This window comes from Drosophila simulans, chromosome X (genome assembly GCF_016746395.2).
Source record: "Drosophila simulans strain w501 chromosome X, Prin_Dsim_3.1, whole genome shotgun sequence".
NCBI classification, from domain to species: Eukaryota; Metazoa; Arthropoda; class Insecta; order Diptera; family Drosophilidae; genus Drosophila; species Drosophila simulans.
The window spans coordinates 15,013,328-15,025,879 of record NC_052525.2 but is presented as its reverse complement, the minus strand read 5'-3'; the positions used below and the strand labels follow the sequence as shown (position 1 = coordinate 15,025,879).

At 46.3% G+C, this 12,552-nt stretch overlaps 6 protein-coding genes across 6 annotated transcripts; 3 read left to right on the top strand and 3 right to left on the bottom strand.

Moving 5' to 3' along the window:
* Positions 1-655: 655 nt before the first annotated feature.
* On the bottom strand, positions 656-2,353 carry LOC6726038 (dnaJ homolog subfamily C member 25 homolog). The gene has a single exon (XM_002106984.4). It carries the CDS (start codon positions 2,081-2,083, stop codon positions 1,082-1,084), a length of 1,002 nt encoding a protein of 333 aa, XP_002107020.1. The 5' UTR covers positions 2,084-2,353; the 3' UTR covers positions 656-1,081.
* Positions 2,354-2,479: 126 nt separating this feature from the next.
* On the top strand, positions 2,480-3,534 carry LOC6726029 (E3 SUMO-protein ligase NSE2). Its single transcript, XM_039297826.2, has 2 exons — positions 2,480-2,706; positions 2,756-3,534. Exons 1-2 carry the CDS (start codon positions 2,628-2,630, stop codon positions 3,373-3,375), a joined length of 699 nt encoding a protein of 232 aa, XP_039153760.1. The 5' UTR covers positions 2,480-2,627; the 3' UTR covers positions 3,376-3,534.
* Positions 3,535-4,204: 670 nt separating this feature from the next.
* Positions 4,205-5,207, bottom strand: LOC6726036 (nuclear nucleic acid-binding protein C1D). The gene is made up of 3 exons (XM_016173949.3): positions 5,053-5,207; positions 4,724-4,999; positions 4,205-4,660 (listed from the first exon to the last, which is right to left on the bottom strand). The coding sequence occupies exons 2-3, from the start codon at positions 4,994-4,996 to the stop codon at positions 4,424-4,426; spliced, it is 510 nt and encodes a 169-aa protein (XP_016039415.1). The 5' UTR covers positions 4,997-4,999; positions 5,053-5,207; the 3' UTR covers positions 4,205-4,423.
* Positions 5,208-5,279: 72 nt separating this feature from the next.
* LOC6740323 (CWF19-like protein 2 homolog) lies at positions 5,280-7,783 on the top strand. The gene is made up of 3 exons (XM_016180820.3): positions 5,280-6,596; positions 6,651-7,373; positions 7,438-7,783. The coding sequence occupies exons 1-3, from the start codon at positions 5,373-5,375 to the stop codon at positions 7,564-7,566; spliced, it is 2,076 nt and encodes a 691-aa protein (XP_016039414.1). The 5' UTR covers positions 5,280-5,372; the 3' UTR covers positions 7,567-7,783.
* An 884-nt stretch (positions 7,784-8,667) lies between these two features.
* On the top strand, positions 8,668-10,410 carry LOC6739855 (SREBP regulating gene protein). Its single transcript, XM_016180935.2, has 2 exons — positions 8,668-9,271; positions 9,396-10,410. The coding sequence occupies exons 1-2, from the start codon at positions 9,170-9,172 to the stop codon at positions 9,945-9,947; spliced, it is 654 nt and encodes a 217-aa protein (XP_016039418.1). The 5' UTR covers positions 8,668-9,169; the 3' UTR covers positions 9,948-10,410.
* A 69-nt stretch (positions 10,411-10,479) lies between these two features.
* LOC6739856 (probable isoaspartyl peptidase/L-asparaginase CG7860) lies at positions 10,480-11,766 on the bottom strand. The gene has a single exon (XM_002076711.4). The coding sequence runs from the start codon at positions 11,585-11,587 to the stop codon at positions 10,589-10,591; it is 999 nt and encodes a 332-aa protein (XP_002076747.1). The 5' UTR covers positions 11,588-11,766; the 3' UTR covers positions 10,480-10,588.
* Positions 11,767-12,552: the final 786 nt, after the last annotated feature.

Below are 12,552 nucleotides of genomic sequence, written 5' to 3'. Positions count from 1 at the left end.
AAACAAACTGAGGACTTTGATTCTTTGGAAGAAATGATGAGGCAATAAATGCTTATTATTTTAGTAACTTAAGCTGTTATGTTCGTATTATTTTAAACAAACTGAGGACTTTGATTCTTTAAAAGAAATGAAGAAGTAATAAATGTTTATTAGTTTAGTAACCTATGCTGTTATATTACTTTAAACAAATTGGGGACTTTGATTCTTTAGAAGAAATGATACGGTAATAAATGTTTATTAGTTTAGTAACTAATGCTGTTATATTACTTTAAACAAATTGAGGACTTTCAAGCCATGTTTAAATAAAAATTGGTATACGTGAACTGCGAGTAGCGAAATTCGAGAGCCAGACGTATGTATCTGAAACTAAAGTCAGCATTTCGCAAAACAAATAAACTTTATTTGAAGGCTACCATTGAGAAATCCAGACTTCTCAACTCTTCAGCTTATTTTGCGGCACGTACTTAAGTTTAACTTTCATCAACCCCACCAATCAAAAAAAACAATAAGAAAACGAAATTGTTTCTAAGCAAACTGTGTAAACAAAAGCACGGAGAGATGCTGTTTAGGGCGAATAAATGCCACGAGCTCGAATTTTTGGCCATCCAGAACAACTGTTCAAACCGGGCACAGTGAACAATCAGTAAGAGAGACGTTTGAATTTTATCTAGTTTATTACAGTAATCGGGTTAGTCAAGTTAGTTAGGAAACACGCAAATGCGGCGTGCTTTTTTTTGTGACCAGCCAGGTAGGGGTATAATTGTTCTAGGGTTGTTCGTTCACGCCAGCCAGTGGGCACTGTGCCGACGCGAACCGAACTTGGCCACGTTCTTGAACCGGTTTTGGCGGATCGCTCCGGCGGGGTCAACGTTTCGCCCTTTGGCGGACGACACCGGGACATTAACATAATTCATATTGATATAGTTGGTGTACAAAAAATTTCTATATATATATGTATAAATGTATCAAAATTTAGACGGTATGGGGATGCCGAGGGCGAGGAATTTGGGATCGGTTTTACAACACGCACACAACAGACTTTTAGATGGAACAATAAAACTTGAACATCGCAGAGCAGCGGCTAATCCTCGAAGGTGATGCGTCCGGGTCCGTGGTTCTTCATGTATCGCCTGTACGCCTTGTATCGTGGATTCTCCGCCAGCTTTTTCTTCATCTCCTCGTCCTGTTCTGCCTTCCAGGCGACGAAGTTCTCGCGCTTCCACAGTTTCAGATGCAGGTACTCCTCGATCAGCTTGTCCTCCTGCGCCTCGAACTGATGCTGGCCCATGCCCAGGTGCCGACGGATGAGGTAGAGCTTCTGCTCGCGGCCATACGGCTGCTTCATCACCGTGTAGCGCCAGAGCCACTGCGCGTGCCACACGATGAACGAGAGTATCGTGTAGGGGCAGATGATCAGCTGCACCCACAGCACATCCCAGAGCGTCGGCTTCGCATAGCCGCCCTTAACGTCCATCTTCTCCTCGATCACCCGCCGGATGATCCGTTCCAGCTCATCGCGCTGATCGTTCTTGGACATACGATTCTTGCCCTTCTTCTGGATCTTTTCCTGGATCTCGTCGCGAGCTATTTCCAGGGCCTGGTTCCTATACTTGGGCACCGTGGCAAAGTACTTGATGGCCGAATCGTAGCGCTGCCAACCGGAATAGTACTGGATGACGGACACAATGGTTAGGACGACCACGATCACCACGCGCACATCCACCTTCGGCGCCACGCGTCGCCGGTAGTAGCGATAGTAATGCGCATAGTATGCATCCGGGTTGTCCAGCATGTAATCGTAGTCCGTGCGCGACTCCTCATCTCGCAGGATCTCGTAGGCGGTGGCCACCAGCTTGAACTGCGTCTCCGCCGCCGCCTTGGCCTCGGCACCGCGATGCAGATCCGGATGATAGCGCCTCGCAAGCTGGCGGTATGCCTTGCCGATCTCCGACTTGGATGACTCTCTGGTGACGCCCAGCACGTCGTAACAGTTTTCCTTGCCACAGTACAGGCCCTCCAGCAGGCCTAGGGCCATTGTGGGCAGCAGGGCCAAGAGCACCAGCCGTAGTCCGTGCGTCCGCATCTTGGATAGCGCTTTCACCCTGGGGACACGTGTAGCTGCAGCTGAGGCAAGAGGTGGTGCACAGCTGGCACTCGTTGGCTGGGATCGGATCGGAGCGGTTTGCTTGTGGCTTGGCTTGGTCCGCAGCAACTGGTGGCGGTGGCGGTCGCGTTGGCGCTGCTCGTCCGTCTGCTCGGCGTTTGTCCCACTGAAAAGTTGGCCGCCGCTCGTTAACCAGGTTGACTTTGGCCGATAACCGCGATAGCTCGCGGGTGGGTATGACCGTATGTTGGGGATTTGGTCACTCTAAGTTAACTCAGCAGTTATCCTATTTTACATTTTATTTTAGCGTCGCTAATTTGACGCATATCTATTTTACTTAAATTTCAGGGTTAAAATCCATGCTTATATATCACGATTATTAACAGTTCGCAAAATAACGATTACACCCTCGATACGCTGCCTATCGAACTTATCGGTCCAAGCTGAACCGAAGCGTCTGTCTTGACCATATGGATCGGATCCAAATATCCTAGAAGCGTCTGCATAACATTTGGGCTCTAAAATGGACTTTAATTACCATGTGGATTCGGCACTAACCACTTTATTGGAAAACCATAAGTTCTTCAAGGAAATGGCAGCAGGTGAGCAATGTGACACACCGAGACATCTTTTAATCACACCCACCCACAGTCGTTTCTGATTTCAACGATGGCGGGGATATCCAGAAGTTGCTGGACCAGAACGTGGAGTTTGCCGAGGATCTAATCCGAATGAAGAGCAAGCACCAATTGCTCAACAAGGCTCTAAAGCACGCCAAAAACTCTAGCAACACCGTCGAGAAGTTCGAGGAAGTCTGGAAGGAGCGCTCTGCAGCGGTGGAGCAAAAGCGCATCGATGTCAAGAACTCAGCCGAGTTCAAGAACTTCATGAAAGCGCTGGAATCGGCAGCTCCCCAGGAGGGTGCGGAAATCAATGGGCAAGCGAATGGCCCCGCCCATGATGAGGACCTTATCATGGAAGCCACCGGCGCCGAGGTCTTCTCGCTCTACGATCCCTGGTCCAAGGCCCTGATAAAGAACCCCGTGCGTAACAAAACTTGCGGCCACGTCTACGACCGCGACTCGGTGATGCTGATCATTAAGGACAACATTGGCATTCGATGCCCGGTGCTCGGCTGTGCCAACAGGTCCTACATCCAGCCAGTGAACCTGGTCAAGGACCACGACCTACAGCAGAAGTTGCAACAGCGCATGTCCGACGCGATCGAGGATGAATCTTCCAAGGAGAACGAGGAACAGGCAGATCATTAATTATGCGCAACTTCATTCTTGTCGACTAATAAGCGCCTTTAAACTTTAAGATTTAAATAAGCAAATAATAAGCGCCTTTAAACTTTAAGATTTAAATAAGATAAGTTAAGAATTAACTTCATAAATAAAAAAACACTCATTTGGATTGATTGAAAAGAATTTTCGAATCTTATGATATATTTTTATACCCGTTACTCGTAGAGTAAAAGGCTATACTAGATTCGGTGAAAAGTATATAACAGGCAGAAGGAAGCGCCATTAAACAAATTTTCAAAAATATATACATATATCAAGTATCTTTTTTAAATGCTGGATTATAAGTAGGCGTTGATTTCAACATTGTTCTTATGCAATAATATTTTTAAGTAGGCGATGATTTTAACTTTGTTCTTTTTCAATACTATTTTTGACATTTACACTCATTGTGCTCCAGAAACAACACCTATAGGATTTGCTCCTAAGTTTTTCTTTTTTTTTTTGTATATATCATGCGGAAAACCAAGTCCCAACAATAAAAACTGAATCAATGAGGTAGGCAGCAGTATCGCAATTTGAAGCACCTTTCGACGATGGAAAATATACCTGATCTAGGGCATGACGATGGATGGGGCGAGGATCCGTCGCTAACAGGACAAGGTTCTGATAAACTCTTCGTTTTCCATGGAAATTCCTTTATTAATAGAATTTTCTTCTACAGTATATACAGACGTTGTTACGACGCGGTCTTGGGATCTAGGAAGACCAGGATAAATGGCATAATGCTGCGGATTCTGAGCTTTGTCAATCATATTCATTCTTATAACAAATGAATGATAACCAATAATTCTGATTTAATTTTTTTCGTTTTCAGATTAGTTTATTATAGATTAGTTTATTTATGTGTAAAACGTTGTCGATATTCACTTAAAAAACTAATTGGTAGGCAAACGATTCCAGCTTGTAAATCTAGTTTCATTAACTTTTTTGACTTTTGCGATGAGTCGAATGCTTGTGGCTGATTTTTTGATGTCAGTGAGGAAATATCGTGTTTTCTATAAATTTTTAAATACTACTCTCGAATGAAGACTTGGTGGTATAAATTATTTGGAGCTTCTTCCTTGCTTTTATTATATAGTTCTACGGTGACCATAACTCCGTTCATGTCCACAAATCGTGTGTGGGTTCCAGCTGCGATAAATCGCTTGGCAGCGGGCATATCCAGTCTTGGCGCCGCCAGAGCTTCGTTTATTTCCTTATCGCGGGCAAGTAGGTCCCTTGTACGACGCAAATCGTGCATCACAACATGCTGAAATGGAATCATCGAATGGTAATTGGCGCCATGTGTGTATTGTGTGTTTATTGCACTCACATTTGAGACATCTTCACCCAGCAGTTTCAGGTATATGAAAAACAGTGTGCTGTTCAAGTATACCAGATAAGTATCCAATTTAATTTGTTCATTTGTGTTCAATCTGCGTTCTGCCTGTAGAGCCAGTGCCTTCTCCGTATCGGCTTCCAGGAGTTCGATGCTGCTGTAGAAGGTTTCCAGGATGCGTTGCATGCTTTCGTCCTCCTGCAGTCTTGTGTCCAGGTAAGCGTTGCAGGGCAGTCCATTGTCGACAGCTTGATTTTCTTCAGCCATGTTCTTAAAATGGAATTAAATTCATGCGCGCATATTTACATATGGTTTATGCTTACAGTGCGACCGTTGTCTGAACATAAAAAGAACAGATTCTATTAGAAGCATTCAAAAAGCGCCGCTTCCACTTCAACATTCTACATATGTACATATATGAACAAGAGATAGTGCTATAGTCGAGTTCCCCGACTGTCAGATACCCGTTACTCAGCTTATGTGAATGCGAACGCGAAATTTTATCATTTTTCTTTATTAAACAATCAATTTTTCAATAGCGATATGTCTGTTATTCGATAGTGGGTTATGCGATATGTCTGTTGTGCATGTTTGTTCATCTCTAACATAAATGTTTTGGTAAACAAAAAGAACCAAATTAGACATGAGCTACATACAATTTGAAAGCGGCAGGGAGAAGGACAAGGCGCGCCAGGAGCTCCGTGAGGCCCGGGAGGTGATGCTGCAGCAGGCCAAGGAGCGGGCGGAGCTGCGTGGGCAGCGGGAGAGGCAGAAGGAGCTGCGCGGCGAAGCCGACTGGATGCTGCCCGCGGTGGCCAAGAAACTGGAGAAGCCCGCCAAAAAGTCAAAGAAGAAGGTTTCCAAGCACAAGTCCAGGTCCAAGTCCAAGTCATCGAAGAAGAGCAGGAAGCATCGCAGCAGCAGCAGTAGCAGCGAAAGTTCCACTTCATCTTCCTCCTCGTCCAGTGAGGATGAAAAGGAGCGCAAGCGACGCAAGAAGAAGTCCAAGAAGAGCCGTAAGGAAAGTGCCAGCGAGGACGAGTGGGTGGAGGCTCCTCCGCCTCCCGCGGCGGACAATGTCACTAAGAAGGAGCCCCCTCAGCGGGACGACTGGATGACCAGCGAGGCTCTCCTTCTGAAAACGTTCTCCAGAGAACGCAAGGAGCCAGCGAAGCCCAACGAGAAGGCCCAACAAATTGATGCCTACGATCCGGCCAAGAGTGGCCGGGAGCTCAATCCTTACTGGAAGAGCAATGGCACGGGTCTGCCTGGTTTCCAGAAACCACAGGACGATGATGAACGGCAGGACAAGCCGCATCCCAGCAGCTCCGCACAGGGATCCTCGCGCGGTTGGCGAAAACCAGGCGCAAAGGCTCCCACTCTTCCCAGAAGAAGCAGATCCCGCTCCAAAAGTGCCACATCTCCATCATCTGATGAGGAGGTGGAGGAGCAGGAGGCGGTGCAGCAGACCAAGTCCACACCCTCCTGCCTCACAGACGAACAGATCAATGAGCTGGCCGGCAAGGCCATCAAGGCAGAGCTCAAAGGAAAGAAAGAACTGGCGGCGGAACTCAATAAGCAATTGGAGGCGGCACGTAAGGAGCGAGCAGAATTCATTGCCTCCGGCCAGTCACTGCAGAAGGCAAATACTAGGCCAGCCAAGTCCAAGGCCTCGGCAGAGCATGTGCTGCTCACCAAGGTGGACCAGAGCGGCAACGTGCGTCCGCTGGTGCAGTCCGGCGATCCGAACGAACCGTACGGTGGCAGGAGGGGACAAAAACGCGGCAGCAAGAAAGTGGACACCCACGTGGATGGCCAGCGTGTAAGATACTTTGCCGATGATGACCGCTACGATATTAAGCAAATGGTAAGCTCAACTTTCAAAAGCAAATACTAAATAGTAACATATTTTAACCTCCAGTTCGAGCGGGAGAAGCACGCCACAGCCGCAGAAGCCAACCTGCAGTATGCCGACATTGTGTCCAAGCACAAGAATCCCAACGACGACCTGGAAGACATATTCGCTGACAAGGTGCGCAAGCAGATCTCAGCCGGCGATGCTGAAAGGCGGGAGATGCAGAGCGCCATTAGGGAGCACGAGAAACTGGCGGCCACGCTGGACAACTGCGAGCGGTGCTTTGACTCCGCCAAGTTGGACAAACAGCTGCTCGTTTCCCTGGGCGATAAGATCTACCTCAGTTTGCCGTGGTACATGGGCCTCCAGAGCGGTCACTGCATTCTGACGACCCTGCAGCATGCACCCTGCTGTACGCAACTAGACGAAGATGCCTGGGAGGAGATGAGCAACTTCCGTAAGGCACTCACCCGCATGTTCGCTGCCCGGCGCCAGGATGTCATCTTCTACGAGATTGCCAACAAGCTGCACCGTCGGCCGCATCTCAGCGTGCACTGCATCCCCATTCCCGCCAGCCAAGGAGAGATGGCGCCCTTCTACTTCAAGAAGGCCATCGAGGAGTCGGAGCAGGAGTGGTGCATAAACAAGCAGCTGGTCTCGCTGCGTCAGAAGTCCCTGCGGGCGGCCATTCCCAAGGGCCTGCCCTACGTGTGGGTTCATTTCGGCATGGACTCGGGCTTCGCGCACGTCATCGAGGACGAGGATCGATTTCCGGCCAACTTTGCCCAGGTTCGTTGGCATTGCTCGCTCTTATTTGACTCAAATGTATGCTGATTGCACTTGATACTTTCAGGAAATCCTCGGGGGAATGCTGGAGCTCAATCCGAATGCTTGGCGAAAGCCACGAAAGGAGGCAAACCCCATCGGAAAGGTCAAATCCTTCGCTGAAAACTGGAAGAAATTTGATTGTACACAGAACTAGATAGATGCATTGTACATATCCTAAGATCATTTAAAGTCAGAAAAATGTAATATATATTTTTATACATTATAAAAACCGTTTCAATTGCATTTAATTTATCGAGGGTGAATCTTACTCGGAGGACGAGGAACAGGCAGATCATTAATTATGCGCAACTTCATTCTTGTCGACTAATAAGCAAATAATAAGCGCCTTTAAACTTTAAGATTTAAATAAGACGTCAAGTCTTGTTAAGAATTAACTTTATAATTTAAAAAAAAAACACTCATTTGGATTGATTGAAAAGAATTTTCGAATTTTATTATATATTTTCATACCCGTTACTCGTAGAGTAAAAGGCTATACTAGATTCGGTGAAAAGTATATAACAGGCAGAAGGAAGCGCCATTAAAAAAATTTTCGAAAATATATACATATATCAAGTATCTTTTTTAAATGCTGTATTATAAGTAGGCGTTGATTTCAACATTGTTCTTATGCAATAATATTTTTAAGTAGGCGATGATTTTAACTTTGTTCTTTTTCAATACTATTTTTGACATTTACACTCATTGTGCTCCAGAAACAACACCTTTAGGATTTGCTCCTAACTTTTTCTTTTTTTTTTGTATATATCATGCGGAAAACCAAGTCCCAACAATAAAAACTGAATCAATGAGGTAGGCAGCAGTATCGCAATTTGAAGCACCTTTCGACGATGGAAAATATACCTGATCTAGGGCATGACTATGGATGGGGCGAGGATCCGTCGCTAACAGGACAAGGTGCTGATAAACTCCTCGTTTTCCATGGAAATTCCTTTATTAATAGAATTTTCTTCTACAGTACATACAGACGTTGTTACGACGCGGTCTTGGGATCTAGGAAGACCAGGATAAATGGCATAATGCTGCGGATTCTGAGCTTTGTCATTATTATAACAAATTAATAAAAACCAATAATTCAGATTTAATTTTTTTCGTTTTCAGATTAGTTTATTATATGTAGAACGTTGTTGGTACATTATTTATACATTATAAAAACCGTTTCAATTGCATTTATTGTATAAAAATAAATCAATTTCAAATTTTGAATCGTCGATAACACTAATCGATTAGTATTTCTCCCTATCAGTATTGCGCAACACTGGTAAACAGCTGATTGAAATATATAAATATTTAGCAATTTGTTTTTGTGCCTGCTAACGAATTTCGCTTCCATTTATTGCAATAAAAAAATATATAATACAAATAGAGGCATAGTGGTCCAGTAACGGATTGCACATATCATGCTGCAACGCAGAGAAAAGAGAGCTCCCCCTTCCAATTTGAAGAGCGTTGTTTCCAACGGGGAAGTTGCCTAGAAAAGTTCATCAACAATCCATCAAAATTTCATCACTCTGATGGAGAAACATGTTCAGTTCTGAGTGAAAACTGCAACGACGCTGCAACTGGATGTAATCACGACCAGCAGAAGTAGGTGAAGCTATCCGAGGAGTGACAGCACCCAATGCTCCAGTAGCATTCAAACCGAAGAATTCCCCGATTGTGACCACTGCCATGTCCGTGTCCCAGGAGAATTACACCCGGCGGGAGCTGTGATGGAGCGCTAGGTTCTGGCCAGGATGTGGCCAGCCGCCCTAACACGCCTGCTGAGACGCCGGATTGTGTACATCGTGCTGGTGGTACTGCTGCTCATCTACGGATTCGGACACATTTTCGATCGGGTGAGTGCAGGTGCTCCAGCTGGCAGTTCCTAGCTCCTGGATCTGATTCTAATGAGAAGCATTAACTGGACCTTCACTACATGATGTAACCCGTTGGCTAATTAAATTACTTTTGTATGCGCAGGACTCATTTTCCGGCCTGCACTATGACGAGTATATGGTGCAGCGCACCCGACCGCTCCTGTGGACGCAGCAGCTCCTGGCGCCGGAGGAGCAGCTCAATCGCACGCGCGGCGATCCGGAGGCACACTGCCGCAACTCTGTCCAGGGCCGCCAATGGCTGGCGGACGAGCGAGGATTCGTGTGCCGACGCGAGGAGGTGCTAACCAACGGCTGCTGCAACCTGGAGCTGCCCGGCATTGGATACTACAGCTGCCGCACGTGCAATACCAGCACCCACTGTTGCGGTGTTTACGAGTATTGTGTCTCCTGCTGCCTGCACCCCGGACAACAGCCGCTGCTGGAGCGCGTCCTGCAGGCGCCCAACACGCCCAAGTACATCTTCGCCAGCGTGACGGACCACTTCGAGCTGTGCCTGGTCAAGTGCCGCACGAACTCGCACTCCGTGGAGCACGAGAACAAGTACCGCGATCCAGCGGCCAAGCATTGCTATGGTCTAACCGAGGCGCACGAATCCCAGCGTGATGTGGCGCCCCAGGGAGCCAGTCGCAGCTGACCACTGCGTCCACCTTCCACTGTCCACCGTCCAGTGCGATGACTCTGCCTTGTGTACAACGTTTTCGGCCGGCACACATAGACGTTCAACGGATGAGCTTTACCTCGAACTGGAAATGAGAAAGTTTTAAGTCATCAGCTGGTTCGTTGGCAATATTTCTACTAAGTCAGGGATCGCTTTAGGCTAGAAGTAATACGTTTTCTCTCTTATTAACTGCTTAATTATCGTAAAAAGTTCATTAATAACAACTATAGAAGATAATCGAACACACTTTTTTAAACTAAATCGAATTTAGTTTGTATCTTTAGCCAACTTAGATAGCTCTCTTTTATGTTTAATGGCTTTAATTTCATTTTATAACGCAATATAAGCTATAGAAATGTGCAATTTTCGTATTTTAGCGTAAGTATAATACAATTGATTATCAATGTTTAATTGTGTAAATAAATAAGCAAGGAATAGAGTGGTCAACTTTAATTTATTTATATATTCTCTTGATCAAATGAACTATTTAAAAAAAAAATGCGTGTGCTTCTTATTGAAACAAGTTAAATTTATTTATGGATTAACTTTCTGAAGTTTAGAAGATTCTTTAATACCGGAATATTTCATAAATCCTTGGATAGGTACTCCGAATTTAGTTACGTGGAAACTGTGAACGGCTCCTGGTGCACCACCTGACCCTCTATGCCGTAAAAGATGGTGTCATCCTGGACATATCCCCACGCCATGCGACGCGACGTGAAACTGATGCCCAGGTCACCGGAGTGGCCAACCACGATGGCGCCACCAGTGCCACCCAGCCGTTTGGTCATCTCGCGGCACTCCTTGTCGGCGGCGGCCTGGGCGGACAGTCCCTGGTACTCCATGGCGGCCAAAATGCGCTGGGCCAGATTGTAACGCATGAGGGTCTCGCCGTGTCCGGTGGTGGAGACGCCTCCACGGCAGTTATCCGCATAGGTGCCGCTGCCCAGAATGGGTGTGTCCCCAATGCGACCCGGCCACTTGCCGGTGATGCCGCCGGTGGAGGTGCCTACCACAATTTGGCCCGATGCGTCCATGGCCACTGCACCGACTGTTTCGCCACTGGGATCCGTTTTCGGCACCGGCTTGTCCTCGGCCAGTTCCGTGCGGGCAAAGAAGGGATCCTTGCCCTGGGCCATCTGATCCTGGAATTCCTTCAGCGTGAAGCGAGCGCCCTCGGTGACCAGTGCTCCCGGCTGCAGTCGCTCGCTGCCCGTGGCCAGTGCCAGCTCCTGGGCCGCTGCGCCGCCAAGGAAGGTGTGCCGCTGCTTCTCCATCAGGCGACGCGCCACTGTAATCGGGTGCATCACATCCTGCAGCAGGGTTATGCAGCCGGCTCGCAAATCGCGACCCTCCATCAAACTGGCCTCCATTTCCACCTGGCCACTGGTGTTCAGGCAGGAGCCGTAGCCGGCGTTGAAGTTCTCGTCCAGCTCCATGTTGCGCACCGCCGCCTCCACGGCGTCCAGGGCGCTGCCTCCGCCGCTGCCATTGTCCGGACTCAGTAGCCCCCAGGCGGAGCGCAGGGCCTGCTTAATGCCCGCGAACTTGCCCGCTATCCTGGAGTCCGATATATCACCGGCTCCACCGTGGATGAGCAGAACTGGGCGTGGCATTTCGAAGATATTCGCCGTCAGCTACGGAGATTTTATGGAGATGTGGCAGGCAGCTCGAGCAGCTGATGTCTGGTGCTCCGATTGCTGGGGAATTGTTTTATACTCTCTTTGTCTTTATGGCTCTGGCTCCTTTGTTGGCAAAGACAATGCCCTGCTCAAGCAGTCCATTAGCAACTGAAGTGATTTTAAATACACCTTTGATTTATTTTCCAATGGCAAGGTAAATGATATTAAAATCTGTATTAGATTTGTATGAAAGTGCTTTAAATATTATATTTTATTGATTGATTATATTTTATTTTAATGGTTAGGGTATATAAATGTTCAGTTCTTTATTTGAAAAATATGACAATTATGGAAATAGATTTCGTTTTCGGTGGTTTTGTGGTCTTTCTTATCTGAAATATGCATTTCAATATGGTTTGGTATTTTTATTATATATAGTTTATTTATCAGGAAATTTTACAAACCAAGAAACCATAAATAAATGTATAAATTATTAATATGGTATTGTATTTTTCACACTTGTATCAACAGTGTGCAACTCAAAAGACGTAAGGGTATTCGCGCTTCGACTTTAATCATTTATGAGGCTCTCTGCCCTTTGGTTTTTGTTTTTTTTCTCTCACATGCACTGTGTGATAAGGCGACTAATCAGGTTGTTCGTGCCGTTTAAATATTATATATATTATAATGGGCGTGTGAACCAGCAGATAGATAAGGTTCTGTATGGGTAGAGGTGCAGATACATATGTATCTTGTTGTGGCATCCGACTCTTACGAATCTCTTTGCAAAACAGGCTTAACTTGTTGCCAATTTTTATGGAAAGGCTCGAGGAATGGAAAAACAAATATTACTCTGCACAAATACGCACTCTTCAGCTGTTTTAATCAATCGTTTTTGATCGAAATTCTCATGGAGCTTACAATCAATCAATTATCCGAATACAGTAATTCCCCAACAG

What these genes read in the sequence shown, in the direction of transcription:
- LOC6740323 (XM_016180820.3), top strand. Translation starts at nt 5,373, where the DNA reads ATGAGCTACATACAATTTGAAAGCGGCAGGGAGAAGGACAAGGCGCGC. An exon ending in GCTACGATATTAAGCAAATG is followed by an intron (nt 6,597 to 6,650) that starts GTAAGCTCAACT and finishes TTTAACCTCCAG; the next exon opens with TTCGAGCGGGAGAAGCACGC. An exon ending in TTCCGGCCAACTTTGCCCAG is followed by an intron (nt 7,374 to 7,437) that starts GTTCGTTGGCAT and finishes TGATACTTTCAG; the next exon opens with GAAATCCTCGGGGGAATGCT.
- LOC6726029 (XM_039297826.2), top strand. Translation starts at nt 2,628, where the DNA reads ATGGACTTTAATTACCATGTGGATTCGGCACTAACCACTTTATTGGAA. An exon ending in CTTCAAGGAAATGGCAGCAG is followed by an intron (nt 2,707 to 2,755) that starts GTGAGCAATGTG and finishes ACCCACCCACAG; the next exon opens with TCGTTTCTGATTTCAACGAT.
- LOC6739855 (XM_016180935.2), top strand. Translation starts at nt 9,170, where the DNA reads ATGTGGCCAGCCGCCCTAACACGCCTGCTGAGACGCCGGATTGTGTAC. An exon ending in TCGGACACATTTTCGATCGG is followed by an intron (nt 9,272 to 9,395) that starts GTGAGTGCAGGT and finishes TTGTATGCGCAG; the next exon opens with GACTCATTTTCCGGCCTGCA.
- LOC6739856 (XM_002076711.4), bottom strand. Translation starts at nt 11,587, where the DNA reads ATGCCACGCCCAGTTCTGCTCATCCACGGTGGAGCCGGTGATATATCG.
- LOC6726036 (XM_016173949.3), bottom strand. Translation starts at nt 4,996, where the DNA reads ATGGCTGAAGAAAATCAAGCTGTCGACAATGGACTGCCCTGCAACGCT. An exon ending in TGGGTGAAGATGTCTCAAAT is followed by an intron (nt 4,661 to 4,723) that starts GTGAGTGCAATA and finishes ATTCCATTTCAG; the next exon opens with CATGTTGTGATGCACGATTT.
- LOC6726038 (XM_002106984.4), bottom strand. Translation starts at nt 2,083, where the DNA reads ATGCGGACGCACGGACTACGGCTGGTGCTCTTGGCCCTGCTGCCCACA.